The sequence below is a fragment of the Myotis lucifugus genome, unplaced genomic scaffold, assembly GCF_000147115.1.
Source record: "Myotis lucifugus unplaced genomic scaffold, Myoluc2.0 scaffold_203, whole genome shotgun sequence".
Lineage (NCBI taxonomy): Eukaryota > Metazoa > Chordata > Mammalia > Chiroptera > Vespertilionidae > Myotis > Myotis lucifugus.
The window spans coordinates 1,800,917-1,822,279 of NW_005871251.1; the positions used below are offsets into that span (position 1 = coordinate 1,800,917).

The following is a 21,363-nucleotide window of genomic DNA, read 5'->3' on the forward strand; positions in this document are numbered from 1 at the left end:
ATGTTTATTTTATGTTTAGCTTATTGAGGTGCTACCAACCAACTGAGCATCTTTTTTTAATGTTCTCCCTAGGATATGTTTATTGATTTTTAGAGAGAGAGAGGAAGGGAGAGAGAAACATCAATCGGCCACCTCTCATACGCAACCTGACCGGGGATCAAACCTGCAACCTAGGTATGCGCCCTGACCAGGAATTGAACCTGCAATCTTTTGATGTATGGCCTACCAACTGAGCCACCCTGCCAGGGTCAACTGCGCATCTTGTAAGACAACCTCTTTGAAGTCTTTCTTGGCCTGTTCTTCCCCCTTCCACCCAAGATAGCCCTCCTCCTATGTATTACCACTCTTGCCAATGTACACATCTCCCCGAGCACCTGAACTTGAGTTTAATAACCTTATATTACCTGCCCCGTTAGTGGACTAACTCCTTGAGTAAAGAACCAGGCATTATTTTTCTTTGTATTGTTTGTTTACTGCAATTCGGTGAATTGTAAGCTCTCAATAAATCTTTGCTGGGAAAATGACAGTTCTCAGTGCAGAAAAGACTTAGCTCCAAAGAGGGTGACTTTTCATTAGGGGAACGAATTACTTTTGATGCTATAAAGGGGTAATTGCTGGTTTTAACTTTAATTGCTGGGGCTGTGTCAGCACACCCAGGTTGCTATTATATTTTTATGCTACAGCTTTTGGACCTTAAGATTCATTTGCAAAATCTATCTAGCAGCCAAGTGACCTCAACAATGTGGGAGGAAATTCTCAGAACTTCATCTTCGAATAAGTCTGAGCTGCTGGGCTCCTCCACGGCTACGGTGATATCGGAAAATGCTGTATTTTATACGCCATAGTTTTGCCTAGAGATAGTTAGAGAAATTTTGACAATCTTGCAAAAATCACAGTGTTTTAATTAAATTGCTTTCAAAGTTGCTTTACTTAATGGGTCATAGGACAAAGAATTTCCTAATGGAGTGAAAACAAATGGGGGGGGGGGTGGCTTCTCATGTGAGCGTCCTGTAATTGGAACCACCAATCAGAGGCGTCACGTGACGGCTCCCTGGTGGAATGATTTTTGCCTCTAAGTCAGCATACAAAATTAAATGCTGAAAAAGGGTTGACTTTCCAAGTGCAAAACTGCTGAGAGTCAGACAGAGAAGTATGAGGCATGGCTTCTGCTTGCTGAGAGTTTATAATCTAGCTGAGGAGGTAAGAAATAGACACATAAAAGATGATTATCAATTTAGGAGCATGTAAGAGCTAAAGGAGTAACAGAAACAATTGGTGGCATCAGGCGGTATGGGGTGGGGGAGTAGGGAGAGACGCTACTTGCGCAGTCCATGCTACTTGCACAGCACAAGAGGTAGCTGAGACAGGCAGAGAGGCTGTAGCTCTCCAAGTAAAGAGCATGATGCATATCAAGAAAAAGCAATGGCTAAGGACCATCGAGTAAATGAGTCTAAATGGAACACGATATTCAGTAAGGGAAGAGGGGGATACAAGAATGGCACAGGTAACTTGGGAACCAGATTTTTAAAAAGCATTGAAAAGAAAAATTAGTTTAGACCTTATCTGATAGGAACTGAGAAACTCAGCTTCTGAGTTGGAAAGTGACATGTTGACAGGTAGAGCTACGAATAAATAACCTAACAAGGTTTATAGACTGGCTTACAGGGAGAGAATAATGGAAAAGGGAAATAAGTTAGGAGACGAATGGGGTAGTCCAGCTGAGAACTGAGAACGTGAACTAGAACAGTGGCAATGGGGATATGAGAAGGAGGCAGTAGGAGGTGGAGGGATAAAATTGGGTTTTCATTAGTTTTAGAGAAGCATTATAAAGCGTTGGTTTTCCTGTTTAATATATCTATTTCTATTTCATATGTTCTAGACACTTCTCTATTGGAAATCAGGACCTCCTACTCCACAACATGCCACTTTGGTTTAAGGGTTATCTTGAGCTGAGGACAATTAAGAAATAGACATAGGAGAAACTGTCTGCCTCCCCCTTACTGCCTAAAAGCAGGGCATACATTTCCCTGTGTAAAGGTGTCTCCTTCTCCAGCACCATGAAGAGAACACTTTCAATCACTGGAGATGACTGGTATCACTGAAGACAGCAAGCAGTACCTTGAGTTTGCATAACAAACCTTACTGAGCAACCTTTAGCTACCGTACTTTTCCTAGTCACCTTCCCACAATTTACTGTCCCTAGAAGCCCAAACTACCCCCACCTTTCCATTGTCTAGTCACCACTCCATGATTTATCACTGTGTTAAAGTAGCATATAGGCCCCTGTGTCTAACCCCCTTTCATGCAAAATGATACCTTCTCCTGTTAACTTGTCTTTTATCAGTTTAATTAGCAGTCTCTGGGGAACTAAACCTAAGAGGATAAAGGAAAAGTTTTCCCTCCCCTACACTGACCATTCAACAACGCCTTCAAGCAACTGACCAATACCCAATCAGGTGACCACTTTCATTTATAGTCTTGATCCCAAATCTCAAGTGGATCCTAAGGGCTGCTGGGCAATCTGAATGCATTACTCTAGTAAATTCACTGGAGTGTGAGCTCTCCGTGGTCAAGGATTTCGGTTCTGTTCACTGGTCTATTTCAAGAGCCTAGAATGGTACCTGGCACATAGCATGTACAGTGAATGTTATGGACAAGCATTTCCCACTTTCTTCTCTTTTCAAAGACCTCAAACATTTTCATTGCAATTTATATTCTCCTCGGAATTAATCTGAGGAGAACCACGTACTCCCACAACAAAGGCAACCACCCCCCCTTGCAAGCTTTCTCATATTTGCTTCTTCCCATTTATCACAAAGGACAGCTTCCCCTGGCTCCAAACTACAGCTGACTCGCCCAATTGTACACTGCATCCCATCCCCTCCTGCCTTCTTGAGACTTTGCTCCTGCTCGGGAAGTTCTATAAGGGCAAGAAATGCAAGCCCCTGGATCTAGGGCCCAAGAAAAGGGGTCCCATGTGCCGCTGGCTCAACAAGCATGAAAAGAACCTGAAGACCAAGAAGCAGCGGCAAATGGAGCAACACTAACCACTGCGGAAGTATATGTTCAAGGTCTGAGCATGACGGCTTCAATAAAGCACACACAGGCTGATACTATGTAAAAAGAATAATATTCATCCTTCGTTTCCTGAGTCACTTTCCAACTCCCATATTCTGTCCATTACCCCCTTTGATTTTTGTCTGCATTTGCTTATTGTCTGTCTCCTCCCAACAGCATGAATGTTCCATTGGAGCAAGAACCCGGTCTTATTCACCACTCTAAGGCCACAACCTAGAATAGTTTCTGGTACCTAGTAGGTATTGCTGCAAGTTCGGTTCCTTGGGGAGGAGGCTCTGAGGTGGAAATTCCTTCATTTCTGAAGGGAGATCTGAGAGGCACATCACAGTGTCTTCTATTGTCTAGTCACTATTCCGTGACTTATCACTCTTTGTTAAAGTGGTATATAGGCCCCTGTGTCTAACCCCCTCAGTAGCACTTAAGAAAGTGGTTGAAAAGGTGAACTTATTGAGATTCAAGAACAGAACAGATGGGGTAAGGGTTCAGGACATACAACAGAGGGAGGAACTGAGAACCGGGCGAGTGAATCCTCATGCTCCGTGTCCTCCATGTGCCTGCCTGGTGCGTGTGCTCTATGGGAGATAATGTTGCAGACCATGTGACCCCTGCCCTCCAGAATGGAGCCTAGACACAAACACCCACGGAACAGAGCAGCGTGTTACGCAAAGTAGTGCTTACAGAGGGAAAGAGAGGGGGGCCCCTTCCAGCGAGGGGGTGAGGAGAAAGGTTGAAGGCCACACGGGAGAAGCTTCTGAAGCCTTGAAAGAGGGACAAGGTTTGGCAGAGCCAAGCAGGAGGAAAGGCGTCTGGCTGGCTATGAGGTCGTAGCAGGTCAAGGGCTCAGATGTAAGAAATCCTGGGCCGTGGGGTCAACAATCCTCTCTCCTCTCCTCTGGTACTTAGAGTTGGCATCTTCATTGCACATTAATCCCTCCAATGTCACACAACGTGTGTTTCAAGTTAAATCTTAAAAGAGGAAAGTGTTGCCGCTTTACCCACTGATTCTATCAGCCTCAAGGGGGCGATTAGTAAGAGTTCTAAGTGACTTGTTCTATTTCTAAAACTGTAATGAGCCAGTAAATCCAATCATCCAAGCTATTACACTGTCCATTGTATTTGGGAAACAGAGTGTAATATATAAAGAAAAAAACACACCTTTCTCAAGAGAAATCAGTGGAGCAGGTAGCTGAGTCCCTGGTTTTAAAAGCTTAGAATCCAATAGGTGTGAAGATCTTCACTAGTGTAACCTTACAGATGGGGAAACTGAGCACAGGAAGGCGAAAGGCCTTCCTCAGGGTCACACATCAGATCAGTGTCAGAGGTAAAACCTAACAATGAACACACAGCCCCCAGGCCTCTTAAATGACCCCCTAGTTCTTTGGCCAGGGCTCCTCAAAGGATGCCTGTTTCCCCCCTTATTTCCAAGCCCAAGATAACATAATCAGGTTAACAAAGAAGGGTTCTCTCTCTCTCTCTCTCTGTCTCTCTCTCTCTCTCTCTCTCTCTCTCTGTCTCTCTCTCTCTCCTGCTCTCGCTCTCTATAACATGCTCACCCTGCTTGCTTGTATGTTTTGTGTACAAATGTAGGTCTAGCAGCCACCTGGGGCCCACAGCAGACTGCGCAGACGCCAAAGGACTAAGCTTTAATAAGGCACAGAATCTCTGCACACTGGTCTTTGTTCTGGGCTTGAAGACAAGGCTGGACTTTTTCCATTTCGGGATGGAAGGAGATGAGATATCAGGAACCTGGGGGCAGCCTGTATTTCCACTCAAATAAATCTTACCACGCCACAACCTCCCATATGTGGGTCTCTCGGAATTCTATCCTTACGATCCCATAAAAGGACCTCACTTCCACCAGCAAGAGAATGACATTAGCTCAGTTAGCGAGGAGTCTGTTTACCTGTGGTTCATGAATGGCCAGCTGAGAAATAAACAACTATGGGTTTTATTGTTGGGTAAGAGATGATTTACAAGGCCCTGGCAGAAGTAACCAGACTTGGTTCTGATGGAAAAAAGAAAATAAGGTTGTGATTTCTGAGAGCAAAAAAGGGGTCACTTGAAACCACAGTTCCAGCTTGAGATTCCTGCTTGGCCTTGTGTTTTCCTGACAGCTAACCAATTTCTGTTTGCATAACCTAATCAACCTGAATAGCAACTTCCTCATATGCTTCTAAAACAGTCTCGTCTCCCGTCCTTACACTAGAAGTGGATCCACTATTTCTTAAGTAACTAGATCCTTTTGTTCAATGGCAATCTCAGACTTTATGTTGGAATGTGTGGGATATCTTGTGACCACACCAGGGACAAAGATGAGAACTGGGTGCCAACACTGGTCACAGCAGGTTCAATTCCTGGTCAGGGCACATACAAGAATCAACCAATGAATGCATAAATACGTAGAACAGCAAATCAATGCTTCTCTCTCTCTCTCTCTCTCTCTCTCTCTCTCTCTCTCTCTCTCTAAAAATTAATTTTAAAAAATTTTAAAGCATAACCCACGGACATAGACAATAGGGTGGTTGAAGGCCTGGGGCAGGGGTTGGGGGTGGGAGGGCAGGCTAGAAGGGGTCAATGGGGAAAAAAGGGGACATGTATAATACTTTCAACAATAAAGATTTTTTTAAAAAATTTTAAAGGAAATAAGTCCTATTGTTCTTCTAGTACGTTTGTGCCTCATTAATTACACTTAAACGCTGACCCATTTGGAATGTATCCTTGTGTTCACTTCACACTTACATTTCTAACTAACACACGGCCCTCTTCTATTGGGAAGGTTGTTATATCAGACAGGAGAGGCAAAGTTATATCCAATAACAAACAGCTCCTAAATCTTAGTGGCTTTAGCAAGGAAGGTTTCTTTCAAGCTCATGCCACATGTCCATCGTGGTTCAGCACAAGCTCTGCTCCGCATCAGCTTTACTCTGGGGCCCAGACTGCGAGCCCCCGTCCATCTAGAACACTGCCTTTCCCACGCAGGAGAGAGACCATGACCACGCACACCGTGCCTCCTACAGCTGCCTTCAAAAGTGACACGTGTCCCTTTCAGTCACATTCACTGGCTAAAGTGAGTCACACAACCAATCCTGATGCCAACGGGATAGAGAAGTACAATCCTCCTCTGAGGAGGAACGATAAATATTTGGGACCAACATTTCAATCCTCCATCATTGTCCTTTCTGTTAATGTGCAGCTTTGGGAAAGGCCACACATGGAGCCTGAAGTAGGCTGGGGACCTCATCTCACCAGCTGGGTCCGGAATATCATCACTGGCCTGGGGTTACGCATGTCAGAGCCAAAACAGCCCCACCCCCAACCTTTCTCCCCCAGGTCTCCTATTCTGCTCAGAGCAGAAGGCACGCATGTAGTTTGGAGAAGCAGAGTATAGAAAGGGAGGGGGAACAGGCTTCACCTACAGACTGTTATGGATTGAACTGTGTCTCCCCCACAAAAAAAATATATTATAGCCCTAACCCCCTAGTACCTCAGAATGTTATCTAATTTGGAGACAGGGTCTTTACAGAGGTAGTCAAGTTACAATGAGGTCACTAGGATGGGTCCTGACCCAGTATGACTGGTATCCTTACAAAAAGGGGAAATTTGGACACAGACTCATTCAGAGGGAAGATGCTAAGAAGACACTGGGGAAAACAGCCATCTATAAGCCAAGGAAGGAGGCCTGGGACAGATCCCTCCCTCACAGCCTTCCAAAGAAACTAACCCTGTGATTTCAGACTTCCAGCTTCCAGTATTGTGAGACGATGAATGCCTGCTGCTTAAGCCACCCGGTTGGTGGTACTTTGTTACAGCAGCCCTTAGCAAACTAATACCGGGAACTTCTCCAATTGCTTACTAGGGGCTGTCTGGATGCTATTTTGAAAGAGTTTCTAGAGCAACACTAGACTAGCAGGAAAGAGAGCCATGGTCAACTGGTAAGGTCTTCCATGAATGTGAGGGTGGGACAGTATTAAATTTAGAGTCGCTGACCAGAGCATGCAGGCTCCAGCACATTGTGACCCTGTGATGGCACCAGGGGTCCCACAAACTTATGAACAGGTGAACTGATGGGCAGGGCTGCCGGGAGTCCATACCTGAGGGCTTCGCTGAAGGATGAGGGAGGGGAATGGAGAGCAAGGATGGCACCTGCCTGGATATTGGTCCCCTGCCTGTCTGCTGATGAAGCAATCAGTCCCTCCCCAATAATAGAGCTCTAGCAACTGGCCAAAGAAAGTCAAAGTCTCAAACAAAATGACAGCTCCTGAATATTTTACAAGATGTCAACTTCCCTTTCAATTAGCCTTTTTGAAATGTGCTGTATTAAGACCACAAGGTCTGCTCTTCCCAGCTGGGCTGAGTATTATGGCATTTCTTCGGCTCTAGCAGAGTATCATAAGGTTCCAAAGCCTTGCTAACTACAAGGTATTTCTCAGAGCAGGTTTCAGAGTGCACTAGAGAAATATTGATGAAAAGGCCCAGAGGTGTGGGTGTAGTCGTTGCTTTCAGCAGGTGAGGGCTCTCTTTATTTCCTTCCTGCAGGCAGATTCAACAATAAACCTTTTTTTCTTAATTTAAACTCTGAGGCATTAGTGTGTGTGCATGTGTATGTGCGCACGTGTGCATGTGTGTGTGTGTGTAAATGTTTTAGCATGCTGGGAGCTCCATGGAACACCATTCCAATCTGGAAGCAAGAGAACACTTTTGCTACAGGTACCAGGGTTCACATAGCAGGCTCCCAGCAATGGTAGTAATGTGAGGTCTCATCTGAAGTGACTTCAGAGGCAGTGACCCTCAGAGAGAAACTTGGAGCAGAGTAAAATGAAAGGACAATGTAACTATTGTTTATGTAACCAACACCCCAAAGTAGTGGCTCAAAGCAACAATCAGTTTACTTGCCCATGATTATGCTGGTCAGTAATTTGGGCTGGGCTCAGCTGGGTGGTTCTTCCATTCATCCAAGGTCATTCACGTGGCTGCAGTTAGCTGTCAGGTGGCCAAGGGCCTTGTTATGGAGGGGACACTCAGGACACTCATCTCTGCTCCACAGGCTTTATCACAAGGTGGTGGAAGAGTCCTCAGCAGCCAGAGAGGGCAAAGCCCACGTGCACATGTCCTTTTCAGGCCTCTGTTTACATCACACTTGCTCATGTCCCAAGGTCAAGCCCAGAGTCAGTGTGGGAGGGGACTGCACAAAGGCTTAGTACAGACACAAAGGCATGATTCCTTGGGAGCCTTCAGTGTAAAGAATCTTCCAGTTTGCTTTTCTGAGAACCTTTGTAAACTGTCCTGAGACCCTCAAAGGTAAAAGTGCCGACAGCCGGAGGTTCTACCTTAGGAGGTAGGTTCAAGAGCTGGTGAGATCTTTGTTATTTTCATTACTATGCTCCCGTCTGTACACACAGGCAAGTAGGTCTGGGGAAACTGAAATCATTGACCTTGAACTAATCCCTTCATCTCTGAGACTCAGTTTCCCATTTGTAAAACACAACCCATAGGGTTATGGAAAGGATCACATGAGCTCCCTGGCCTTTTGTGAAAAGTGCAGATGCTCTTATATCAGCCAGGATAGGCTACGGGGGAAACTTTAGGCTGGTGCACGGGGGAATGCACAGACATTCAAGGAGAACATAGAGCTCCAGGTGAGTGGGCTGTTTAAATCATTTTTAAAAAATTCATGAGAAGACCTTTTGGTTCCAGATAACATTAACTTAGTCTCTCCCTTTCCTTCATCCATCCTTCCTTTCTCTCTCTCTCTCTCTCTCTCTCTCTCTCTCTCTCTCCCCCCTCCCTGCTTCCCTCCCTCTCTCTCTCCACCCGCCCCTTCCCCCAAGACAAAGAGAAAACAGATTTTGTATGTTTCACACATCTGCTTTACTTTTTGTTCTAGCCCTAAATTGTTTCTCTATCTCATCTGCTTTACTTTTTGTTCTAGCCCTAAATTGTTTCTCTATCTCATATGCAACTTGTTCTCTCCTGCATCTAATAGCCTCAATCCAGTTTCCGAGACGTCTCAGCTTACAAGGGTTTGATGGATTACACTCCAAGTTGATCCCTGCTCGCCCATCCATCAAACATTACCAAGTCATTTTTGTGTATCTGGCATGGTGCTAGGACTTGGTGACACGAAGATGAATGAGGCATAGTTTTTATCCTCTAGGAGCTCACAGACTAGTGATGAGATAGATGCATCAACAGGAAATAGGACTATTATGGTGTGCTATGAAAGAAAAATGTGCATTTATTCAACAAACATGTTAACGATCCCTTACTCCGTGCATGCCTTATGGTGTGAAATACAAAAACGAATAAGACGCCTTTCTATTGCTAAAGAGTGTCTAGTGAAGGGGTTGGTTGGACAAGTCAACAAGCACCATGTAGGAATACAGAAGTAGGCACGCGGTTCGCATGGGAGCCCAGAGTGTAGCTCCTGTCAGGTGGAAGTGGTGGCGAAAGGTTTCCCATAGAATTTACATAAAACCAGAAATGGGTGAGCGATGGATCTGAGGCAGACAGAACATGAACAAAGGCAGACCGGCTTGGCAGAGAGTGACGTTCGGGAGAAACCCACAGCAGCTCAGCATGCCCGGGATACAGGGTGAGAAGGGGGAGAGTGAAATCGGGAGAGGTAGGCAGAGGCCAGGCCACAGGCGCTGGAGAACCACCGCTCACTTTAACCGGGGAAGTGGTCTGACTGATCAGATTTGCATTTAGAAAGATCGTTCCAGCAGAAGTGGGTAGACTGACACATGGAGGGGCAGACTGGGAGCAGGACAATGAAATAGGAGACTCATTAATAATTCACTTCAAATGGGAAATTATGAGAGATTGAATTTAGGTGGTACTAGTGGGGACAGAGAGAAGGGGGTGGCTTTGGGAGGCATAAAGGAGTGTTATGGGCAGAATTGTGTCCTCCTCTGAAAAAATTCTTATGTTGAAGTCCTCACCACCAGTACCTCAGACTGTGGCTGTACTGGAGACAGTCTTTAAGGAGGTGATTAAGGTGAAGATCATTAGGGTGGGCTCTGATGCTCTATGACTGCTCTGCTTATAAGATCTGGACACAGAGACATACAGGAGGAAGACCACGTGACAACACGGGAAAGAGGGCCGTCTACCAGCCACGCAGAGAGGCCTCAGGAGAAACTGATCCTGCCGACACTGTCATCTTGGACTTCCAGCCTCCAGAACTGTGAGGAAATAACTTTCTGTTGTTTAAGGTACCCAGTCTGCCGGACTCTGTTATGGGAGCCAGAGCAAACCAATACGAGGAGGAAGAATCGGGAGACTTGGGGAGCATGGGGATGTCGGGGCGAGGGGAAGAGACAGTAGAGGGTGACGGCGTTCAGGTTTGGGACTGGGGCACTGTGGCATGTGAGGCAGCCGTTTTCCAAGCAGGTTAGCCAGTCGGTGGAGGTTTACTACCCGGGTCGGCTTCCTCCAGGGGATGCAGGGAGAGAGGGGGGAGGAACAATACGAAGGGAGCCAGCTTTATGCCTCAAGAATGTCCCCGCTGGAAGTCTGGGTGCTGGGGATGTCACAGATGAGCCGTTCAGCAACGGCTCCTGTGCAGCGCACATTCAGTGTCTTTCTGGAGTCTCAAGATAGCTGTGAGGTGAGCAGGGCAGGCCCCACCACCCTTTCACTGAATAAAACCAGCTGGGCAGTCTCTGTGCCTGAGGCGAGCTCAGTCTTGGGGGACAAACTCAGCATTCATCGTTTCTGACCCCCAACCTTCCTGAGGTCCCTCAGCACGACCCTCCTCCACGAGAGGCCCCGCGTGGGGACCCAGCCGGCCTGGGGACGCCAGCCTCCAGCTTCTCGGCATGGCCCTGACTCCTTGAGTGGTCCCAGAGCTTTCTCACTTAGAGATTAAATCTCCTTCCCTGGCGTTCCCCCCCAGAGGGTAGGAATACCAGCCCTGAAGCAGGGGGTCTGGGAAGCTTTGCTGTCACAGGTCAAGGCCTGGAAAGGCAGCTCCGCAGGGGCCTGGCCTCCCTGGCGTCTGGGAGCAGCAGCCTCCGTGCCTGCAGGGGCGTCTGCACAGCAGCGCTGCTTCCTCATACCTGAGCCTCCACCGCTGCACGCACACTCCCGGCCTGAGCTCATTATTTAAGACCAGCGCCCCGCTGGCTGTGAGTCACACAGCAGGAGGGCAGAGGCAGCGGCACTCTCCCAGCACCAGCACCGGGAAGGGACCCTCCCCCGCCATGGCGTCCCTGGGGCAGATCATCTTCTGGAGGTAGTGCACACTTCTCTGTCTCTACAGGTGAAGGGGCAGGGGTGGGGCTTTGGGGGTGCTGAGACGGCCGGGCTGCCCCGTAGGTCCCCCATCTGTGTGTACCCTTATCTGATCCAGTATTGGGCTGGCAGGAGCCTGCTGGACAAGAACCTAACTGAACTTGACTTAACATTACACCCCAGGCACTTGGGGCACCCGTTCAGGGATGGGTTGGTTTTCTGCCATGAAGGGCTGACACCTGCTGGGACAGCTCTGGACCGAGGAGTGTGTGTGCCCGACTGGCCCTTCTGGGAGCACTGAGGCTCTTGTGGGGGCATCGAGCGGGATGGCATGGATGCTTGGTGGGAAGGAAGGGAATCGATGGCTGATGATGGGGGAGGTGTAGGAAGCAGGATGAAGGATGGGCTGCATATGCTTTGCCGCTTCTCTGGATGTGATGTCCCTGTACGGCTGAGGCATTCACACCAGCCCTCCTCCACTCCCCGCTCCAGGATGGGGTCTCTGGTCTTCCTGGAGGCTCCTTGGAGAGGGGACCCTGTTGCTGCTGCTGCTGCTGAGAAAAAGACCTTTGTAGGAGGTCAGAGCCAGCCCACCCTGGGGCTGGGACTCGGTTAGGGGTGAGGAGAAAGCAGCAGGAGAGGAGGAGTGGGCGTGTACAATGCTGCTGTGCAGGCGGAGCTGCAGAGCTGAGGGTGGAGAGCCCACGTGGACCGGAGGAGGAGGATTCATGGGCCCAGCCTCGCTCCCCAGAGGGGAAGGATGAAGGAAGCCCCATCCCTTGTCTGTCGCTCCTATGCCCCAGCCACCTCTAGTTGCCTCTGTTCCCCTTTCTGGGAGGAAAGAGAAGGAAAGTGAAGGAAAGGCTTTCCTGAAACGGTGGTGAGTCCATGTTGTCCCAACTCCTGCCAGGGTGTACGAAGGCTGGTGCTCGTTGGTTCTAGAGGTCATTTGTGTTTTTTCCAGTGAAAGGAAGAAAAAGGGAGAGAGGAGAGAAAACCTCAGATTCACAGAAAAGTCTGTGAAGAGGCTGAGAGAACACTGCTTCCCAGAGGCAGCCTAGAAAATTCTCTCTTAAAACAAAAGGTCAGCTCCCTCACTGTGTCCACCTGAAGTGGCCAGTCCTGCAGCAGGTGCTGGGGGGCTGTGTGGTGGGCAGGGCTGGGAGGCAGCACTCCCCTTTCTGTGCCCTGCAAGGACGCCACTCACTGGAGAAGCAACAGGGGTGTGTGTGTGTGTGTGTGTGTGTGTGTGTGTGTGTGTAGGGGGTCATTTGGACTCTTCTATCTGCAAGAATGTCCCCAAAAGCACCCACGTCAGAGGAGCCAGTATTGTGCCAGTACTTCTATCTCCATGCCCTGGGCTAGATGCCTTACAGTAGCCTCCTTCAACCCTCACAACAGCCTGTGAGGGTTAATTATCACTCAGAGACGTTAAGTCATGTGCTCAAGGCCACACAGCCTGTAAGAGGCAGGGCAGCTTTGAAATCCACTCTACTGAACTCTGAAACCCAAGCTCTCTCCCGGGTGCCCTGCTCGCCCCCTCCCTGCCCATCCCCGCGCCTTCCCTCTACACTAAACCACAGTCTCATGGATGTGAAACACACCCCTTCAACAAGCGGCTGTTGTTCCAGGGACAGATATGTGGGCTTTCTAATAACACATTGCAACCAGCCTGGCTGGTTTTGCAGGAGGATTAGGAGACCACTGCAATGGACAGAGGCTCATCCTCTTGGCCCTAGGTCAGCTATTCAGGCTCTATAGTTGAAAGGCAGCAGATCCCTTGTGCAAAGAGGCCCCCAGGAAGAGGGTCCATGGGCAGGCTTGGTGGGAAGCAGGATCAAGAAAGCTCGTCCCAGGGAAGCAGGTGGAGCCCCCCTGAGGGAACCTGGTATCCACTGTTGGCCCTAACAAACCCTGTCTTTGCCATAATTTCCTTAATCCAGAGCAATACTTATTGTCGAGGTGATGGTGACCACTGGTGGTGGAGGAGAGCTCATGAGAGGGCCTGCGTGCTCTGCAGATCCAGCGGATCGTTCTCTTAATCACTAGAGAGCTCACTACCTCCAGATCTCATGCTCACGTGCATGCAGCTCAGGGGTAGAATGCTGGAGGGCAGTTTCTGCTGTGCCTGACCTTTGTGGTACATTTATGAGCTGAGTGGTCAACACTATACTCCCCTTTTCCTCATGGCTGTCAGAGGGCACAGCACTCTCCCAGGGAACACTTGTTCAGTAGCTGCTAGGAGTCCCAGGGTGCAAGAGTCATGATCTCTGCTCTGAAGGGGTTACATTCTGGTAAACAACATTAACTGAGCACCTACTGTGTGCTGGGCATTGCACTAGATACTAGAGCAAAGATGATTAAGACATTGATAAGATTATAGGCTAACGGGGAGAAAGGCTACTAAGCAGATAATTCCATAGTGCGGCTCATAAATCATGAGACAACCTGGGAAGGATGCAACTTCCCTAACTTGAGGCTTTCGAGAAGGTTTCCTGAGCCAGGTGAGGGCTGGGCTAAGTCTTGAAAGATGAGTTAGCGGGATCCAGATAAAGAAGGGTGGGAAGGATACTACAGGCCAAGGAGTGGGATAGGATAGGATAGGATAGGATAGGATAATAGAATTAAACTCATGAGCTACCATGGGAAGTTGGAAAGCTACAAGTCCTCCGTGTCATCATGAGAGCATGAAGTTCCAGGCAGGGAGTGCCAAGATGAGGCTGAAGAAGCCGAGCCAGGTGGTGCTAGACTTTGTTTACAAGACGTATGGGTGATAAGGGACCTCCAAAGGCTCTCAAGCAAGGGAATCCTGGTGGTTTTCACCTTTGGTGGGTCACTCGGAGGCAGTGTGGAGGATGGCTATGAGGACCGTGAGCCAGGAGGCAAGGAGAGCAGCAGGAAAACAACTGCAGTCAGAAATACAAGGAATGATAAGGACCTGACGGTGAGAACGGCAGCAGGGACCCGGAGGGGGGGGGCAATCCATTCCAGAAACATTTAAGACTTACACTTACACACTTTCAGAGCTTAAAACTTCAGAAAGTCAGTACACCCACTCACCTTATGGCCGGGATCATTAAAATAAATTGTGCAACTTTCCCAAGGGTCATGTAGTTACAAGTGGGCAGAACAGAGCTCTGTCCATGATCTTACGCATACTGCCCGGTGACCTAGCTCAAAACTGTGCTGGACCCCAGCTGACCACGATTTACCCAAACACCAAGGCTCCCTAAATCTGAGAGGCCAAAGCTCCATCCACATCTACCTGTGACATGTGAAGAAGTGGGGATCACGTGGATATGGAGTTAGTCTGACCTGTGTTCCTATCCCAGCTCTCCACGTCCCAGCGGACTGACCCCAAGTAAGTTACTTAACCTGCGTCTCCATTTCCTCCGCAGTACAATGTGGTTAATCGGACCGCCCTCCTCGAGTTGCCGTGGAAACTAAATTTAATACATGTAAAGAGTTCAGGGCAGCACCTTGTACCTAGTTGGCCTTGATGTGTTAGTTCTGCTTATTCAGTTATTCCCTTCCACTGTTTTCCCAGAATAACAAAGTGACTTGGTGGGAGGGAGAGGAATGACAAGTCCAACAGGAGTGGCTGAGTTTAAGGGACCTGCGTGTCCAAATTCAGGGATTTCAGAGGACTTTCTCGTCCTTGTTCTGTGACAGAAGGGGAAATCTTTGGCTGACTGAGGTGGCAACTCACTCAAAACTCAAAGTGCAGTCTCCTGGCCGGCAGCAGAGCATCACCTGAGCCTGTTAAAAATTCACGTTCTCAGGCCCGCCCTCCAGACCCATTGAATCGGAAACTGAGGGGCATGGCGAAGGGTTGGGGGTCAACTGCATTAGCGTTCTCTCTGGGCTCCCTGACTCCTCAGGGGAAGCACAGGATGTAAGCCATAGAGCAGCGGTTCTCAACCTGGGGGTCGCTACCCCTTTGGGGGTCGAACAACCCTTTCACAGGGGTCGCCGAAGACCATTGGAAAACACATATATAATTACATATTGTCTTTGTGATTAATCACTATGCTTTAATTATGTTCAATTTGTAACAATGAAATTGGGGGTCACCACAACATGAGGAACTGTATTAAAGGGTCTCGGCATTAGGAAGGTTGAGAACCACTGCCCTAGAGGGATACATTTCACCCGGGATCATTCCTCAGTCCACATTTCTCCTGAAGAAATGTCCTCTGGAGGGAACAGATGGGCCTTGAGGAACACAAAGGAAGAAGCAGGAAGTTCCTGCAGGTACGAAATGCAGGTTGTATCTCCTTGTAGCAGCGCTCCACAATCCCAAACCATCCGCCTGGGATGATCCAGATTGACTAGCACATCCCTTCCTACCGCTCCCCGTGCCGCAGGGCCGGGGAACACAGGCACTCTCCCTCTTTCTTTCTCTGCAGATTTTGAATAAAAATCTTCAGAGAATAAAAACCATGAAAGATTTCAGAAACACAGACACATCCATAAAATTCAAGGGCCGTAAATTGTCTCTTTTAGCTTCCTATGAGCTGCTCATGCACTCTTCTCCACCACCACCCCCCACATGGCCATTTCACAACTCTCTTCTCTTCCTTCCCCTACCGCAGTCTCAGGTGACCATCTTGCTTTATCCGGAGAAAGCAGGAGCCTGCAGACAGGTGCTCCTTCATCTGTTCACTTCCAAAGCTGCCTGCTGCCCTCATCTGGGCCCCTTTTCCCTGCCTCCCTTCCGGGCTCCAGAGGACAAACCTCGCTCCTATCAAAGGGTGACCCCTCTGTGTCCTGGTCCACCCCACCTCACCTCCTCCGGCCAGCGTCATCAATCTCTCTTTCGCTACTCTATTATCCCCGTCAACATGCAACCCATATGTCAGTGTTTTCTATCTTAAAAAGAATAACCCTCTCTCAGCCCCACAACCTCTCCAGCTCCCTCCCCATCTCTTCCTTCTCAGCACACTTGCTTGTTGAAAGAGCTGTCTGAGTTCTGATCTTCCTGGGCATGGGAGAGGGAGGTGCTGAGGCTCCCAGCACAGACTGAGGCCAGGCTGCCTGGGCGCAATCTCAGCTCTGCCACTTTCTGGCCAGATGGCCTTGAGTAGGTTAGTTATCCTCTATGTTCCTCATCTGTACAATAGGAATGCTATTAGAATGTACATCAGAACAGTATAAGAATTAGGGGTGTTAATTCATATAAAGCACTTAGCAGACACTCATTGTAAACGATGCATTCTTCTATTATGATTCTCTCCTCAACTTTAGTTGGATTTTGCCCCCACGATACCGAGATATTGCTCCTGTCAATGTCAAATCTAATGTTGACGGCGCTGTTCTTGTTTTCACAGCAGCATTCAACACAGATGTCCCACCCCCTCCTTCTTGAAACACGTTCTTCTCTTGGTTTCCATGACACGACTCACTCTCCTGGTTTCCCCTCCCCCGTCCTTGGTGAAGAGGAAGCAGGCCTCCAGGGGGGTTCCCCCAGGCCTGGGGGAGCAGAGGCAGCTCCACACAGCTGCTGGCCTGGGAGCCTCTCCCGCAGGGCAGCTTCTACCTGGGCCTGGGCAAGGGGTTCCCTGGAAATGCCAACCTCACCCTCTACCTCTAGCTGCTGAGGCGCTCTCAGGGCAACATCCTCAGCAAGACGAGGAAGACATTTTCCCATGGACGCAGCTTCGTAAATGAGAGCCAGAGGCCCACACAAGCCCGTGTCCTCCAGACTCGGCTGTCATTGTGTAGTTATGACAGCAATGTTTTCTGCTATTTCCCTTTTCCATTATAAATATATTTCTGAAACATTAGGATTGAACAGGTTTTTGAAGCCTTGCTGAAAATCCAATCATCATTTATAAATAGTGTTGCTACAGGATCCTGTTCAAAACTTCACATAACCCACTTAAATGCAGACTTTACAAAGCAACCACTGGGGACTGGAAAGGCCTGTAGATTTGGGGACTAAGTGGGTGGGCCGGCCCTTCATCTGGATGGGCAGGTAGAGGTACCCATCTCTTAGGTAACTGACGCCAGCCAGCTCAATGAGGTGGCCAGAGGAACATAATTTACCTAAGTCCTAGCTGGGAGGTCATCGGCTCCTTGATGCTATGCTCCCAGCTGCAAAGAAGAGGAGGGGGTACATTGGGATTTTCCCAGACGATATTCTGATATGAACTCAAAGCTTAAGGAGCAACTGGTATGATTTTTTTCACTGTGAAGCAATATAATAACATTTAAGAAAATTTAAAAAGAGGAAATGACTATTTTTTGGTTCTGCCCTTTTCAAACCCAACTGCAAATCATTTTATATCCTTTCATAATCTGCTTTTTCTATGGAACCTAGGTGTACTAAACTAAATATTTTAAAGCAATTTTATAGCTAAAAACATCCTTGCGCCTTACTACTGCACAGGTGTAACTCTACAGAGTGATGTGCATCTCCATGCTTCCAATGGGGTGGGAAAGTCCTGGAATCTCCGCCCCGGGCCTGGCAGGACCCCTCCATCTGCTGCCTCCCATTCTGCTCAGTCCATTATCCTGTTGCGTCTGAACATCATGGGCCCAAGCACGTGACAGTCTGTATTTAAGCATCTAAGACTGTTTCCTTTCCCAAGGTGAGTTCAGGGACACCACCTCTGCAACAGAATTTTCTCCAAGAGTCCTGTAGTCAAGGGAGGTTGGAAGACCTGAATAGTAATTGGTTGGACCATATGAAATTGCCAACATTTGATTGATTTTGACCTACAGAAATGATTATTTCAAACGGTTCAACCTAGTATATACTCCCCTGGGACATTCACTATGCAATGAGCATATTAAAGTCCTAAAGTTAAGGAAATCTATTTGATTGTGGTTGACCCAATGTTATGAAAATGTAATCCTTTTAAACATAATACTTATTTATATCCATCAGGGGCTGGAGTAATTATAAAAAACAGAGGGCATGAACAGAAAGAAAGCACAGTAATGAGGGGGCCCCGGGCAGTACGGAGGGCTGAGCCCAGGAGAGGAGAACAGGCTGGTAGTCTCCTTCCCAGGATGCCTGCTCATCTTTGCTGTCCAAAGTCATCATAGTTTTCAGAGCTTCCCCTTCTACAGAATTCTTCCATCATTAACCTTCCTCCAAACAGCCTTTTTTTTTTTTGGTAACGAGTCTCTGCCCTTTTCTCTCTTATAAACACGAAGGGAGGGTTCATGAGGTGACATCAGTGGCTCACCCCATATTCCTCAAGTGACAGATACTAAATAAACACAGTGTATTATTATGACTGCCCTCTCATTATTATAATTATTCATCAGTTCATCCTATCAGGGTATTATTATCTTCCTAGTTCATAGGTGTTCATCTAATTTGCTTACAACTTGGAGGCGAGCTAAGCTAGTCTGGAGCTGGGAGGAGACTCACCCTGAGGTGAGGCTGCAGGTGCCTTGGGGAGTGTCTCACATGCTTTGTAAGGAACCTAGACACATAGTCCAATTTGAATTTGTTCTCCCGGCACCAGAGCCAATGTCTGAGACAGAGACTGGAACCGTTGGACAGGTTAGGTTCAGGGGGAGTACAGTGAGGCAGTGGCTGGGCCACGACTAAATCCTCGGTGCTTCCACCCCACCCCACTCTCTGGAATCCTTCCCATGACAAAGCCTTGAACAGGGCTGCCTGTCACTCCCATGCTACTTAAGGGTCGTCAGTGTAACTGATTCTCTGGGGAGTGACTAGGCATTTGGACATCACGCAGCACCTCCCATCCTCTAGCAGGTGTTAGGTGTGGGTAGGAATTAGGTAATACTCCGGGGAAGTGCAAGATAGGAGGTGAAAGGTAGAGTGCTGCTTCCTGTGAGAGCACAGAGTTCATTTAATTAGCTGGCCCCTGTAACTGGGTGGAATTTAAATGACATTAAATGAGACCCTGGTGGCTTTGTGCCCTGCAGTGGGAAGCACTGCCTAGAGCAGCCGTGGGCAAACTACGGCCCGCAGGCCGGATCCGGCCCGTTTGAAATGAATAAAACTAAAAAAAAAAAAAAGACCGTACCCTTTTATGTAATGATGTTTACTTTGAATTTATATTAGTTCACACAAACACTCCATCCATGCTTTTGTTCCGGCCCTCTGGTCCAGTTTAAGAACCCATTGTGGCCCTCGAGTCAAAAAGTTTGCCCACCCCTGGCCTAGAGTGACCATGCCTACAAAAGACACTCCCGTCCCCGCAGACACATTGCTGCAGCGTGCAATGGCCTGGAAGGGTGAGAGCGAGCCTTTTAGGTTTCTTATGATGTAAGCGGAAACGAAGCCTCCGAGTCAGGCTCAGGGAAAGAGCAAACACTGATCCACCCTGAACAAGCCATGTCACCTTTCAGATCCTCACATCTCATCTGTCGTCTGTCCGTAAAAGTCAAGTCATCGTAAATATACAGGGGTCGGCAAAGAGACAGCCAAATGCCCTGGAGGCAGGGCAGAGACAGGGCTGCTCTGGGGCCTGGACCACTGCTAGTCTCACCACTGTGCTCTTGACATCTGGACAGACACTGCCCCAGGCATGAGCAGTGGAGACGGAGGGTAAGGGGCCCCATCCACTACACCTCGCTTCTCATTCTCTGTATCCCAGCTCCTATCCAATGCTTCTTTTTTTTTGCAACATACTACATTCACTGCACTCTCCCGACCCCCAATGAAACAGGGCATTATAAAACTGCAAGGAACATACTGGAAAACTCTAACAAAGAGCTTGCTCCTCTAATGCTGCTAAGGCAGAGAAGACAGGAGCTGTGACCAGTTAGGACTCTGACTCAAGTTTCTGCAGCTGGGCCTCAGCCCCCTAGAGATGTCCCTGCAGGTACAGTCCACACGGAGAGAACCGGCCCCTGGCTGCGTGCCTCCAAGTCCACGGGACTGTGTAATTTCAGTCATTTTCCCTATTGTCCCAGCAAGCCATTGACATAGCCCGGAAACTCAAATAGTCAGGAACCCAAAATATGCCCTTCAGACCGCTCACCCCTGAAGTAACACGAATGGCCTTTGTCAAACCACATTTCCTGGTTTTGAAAGAGCGCTCCTGTAACCAGAGACCGCTCCAGAGCAACAAAGCAGCCTTTCCTGCAGGACATGCCACAGTGGCACTGCCCAGGGTTCATTCTCCCCCCTTTTCTCGGGGCGCCTGTCTGTGTGCCAGGCCTTCGCTGGCTTTCTCAGTTCCGGTAGCTGCCAGGACGACTATATTTGACTGAGAGGTGAAAAGTTGTTTCTGTCCTTGCTTTTGGACTAAATATACCCATAAAGGAGGAGGAAACTAAGAAACATTGTGAATATTAAACTAACAAAGCTTCTTATCCTAACTTCTTAAACCTAAGCCAAGATTTGACGTGGCTGGTGCAGCTTCATGGGCACCAGCCTTGGTTCTTTTCTCATCTCCATTCTTTTCTCTCTTACGGCCTTTAAGATTTTTGCCTTATTCTTCCCGGTATGTTATGAGAGGCACAGCTAACCAGTTTCTGGAACAATGGAGAAGTGGGGAGGCACTGCTCTCAGGCCTAGCAGGGGGTCTCGGTCTGTAACACAATCTGCCTCTAAGTGTCTCTGAGGGAGACCTTCTTCCCCTAACTCTACCCTTCATCCCTCTGACCTTGAAATAAATCACACTTTATATCCACAATCACCTTGGTTCTGGATGGGGCCTTAGCCTCTTGGTAGCAGGAGAGGACACTAACATTTTTAGTGCCTTTGCCAGCACTGTGGAACAGAAATTGTGCACATTATAAAGAAAGGCACCAAGTAAGGAAGGTAGCTCCCTCACTGACCCTCAAATATTTCTGACCTCAAATTCAGAAATAATGCCTTAAGCATTAAAAAAAATGGCAGCGGTACCCACCAATGTCCCTACCAGCTAGCACGTAATTCAAAGTAAAAAAATACAAAGCCATTTAAAAAAAAAAAAAGTATATACAAGTCAAAATAGAAAACACTTCTTTCTAGTTTTCTGATTATAAATTTCTAGATGAGTTCATTGAACCTTAACTTTTATCTCTGTCCCCTTGTTTGTGAGTCTGTTGGTCAGGTGTGGGAATGGCAGGTTGCCA

General features: G+C 48.1%; 1 protein-coding gene across 1 annotated transcript in view; it reads left to right on the forward strand.

Moving 5' to 3' along the window:
- Positions 1–11,184: 11,184 nt before the first annotated feature.
- Positions 11,185–21,363, forward strand: part of VTCN1 (V-set domain containing T cell activation inhibitor 1) — a 33,598-nt gene continuing 23,419 nt past the window's right edge. The window contains exon 1 of the mRNA XM_006097486.3: positions 11,185–11,314. Coding sequence (XP_006097548.1) covers positions 11,283–11,314 — 32 coding nt within the window. The 5' untranslated portion in view covers positions 11,185–11,282. The remainder of the gene's footprint in view (positions 11,315–21,363) is intronic.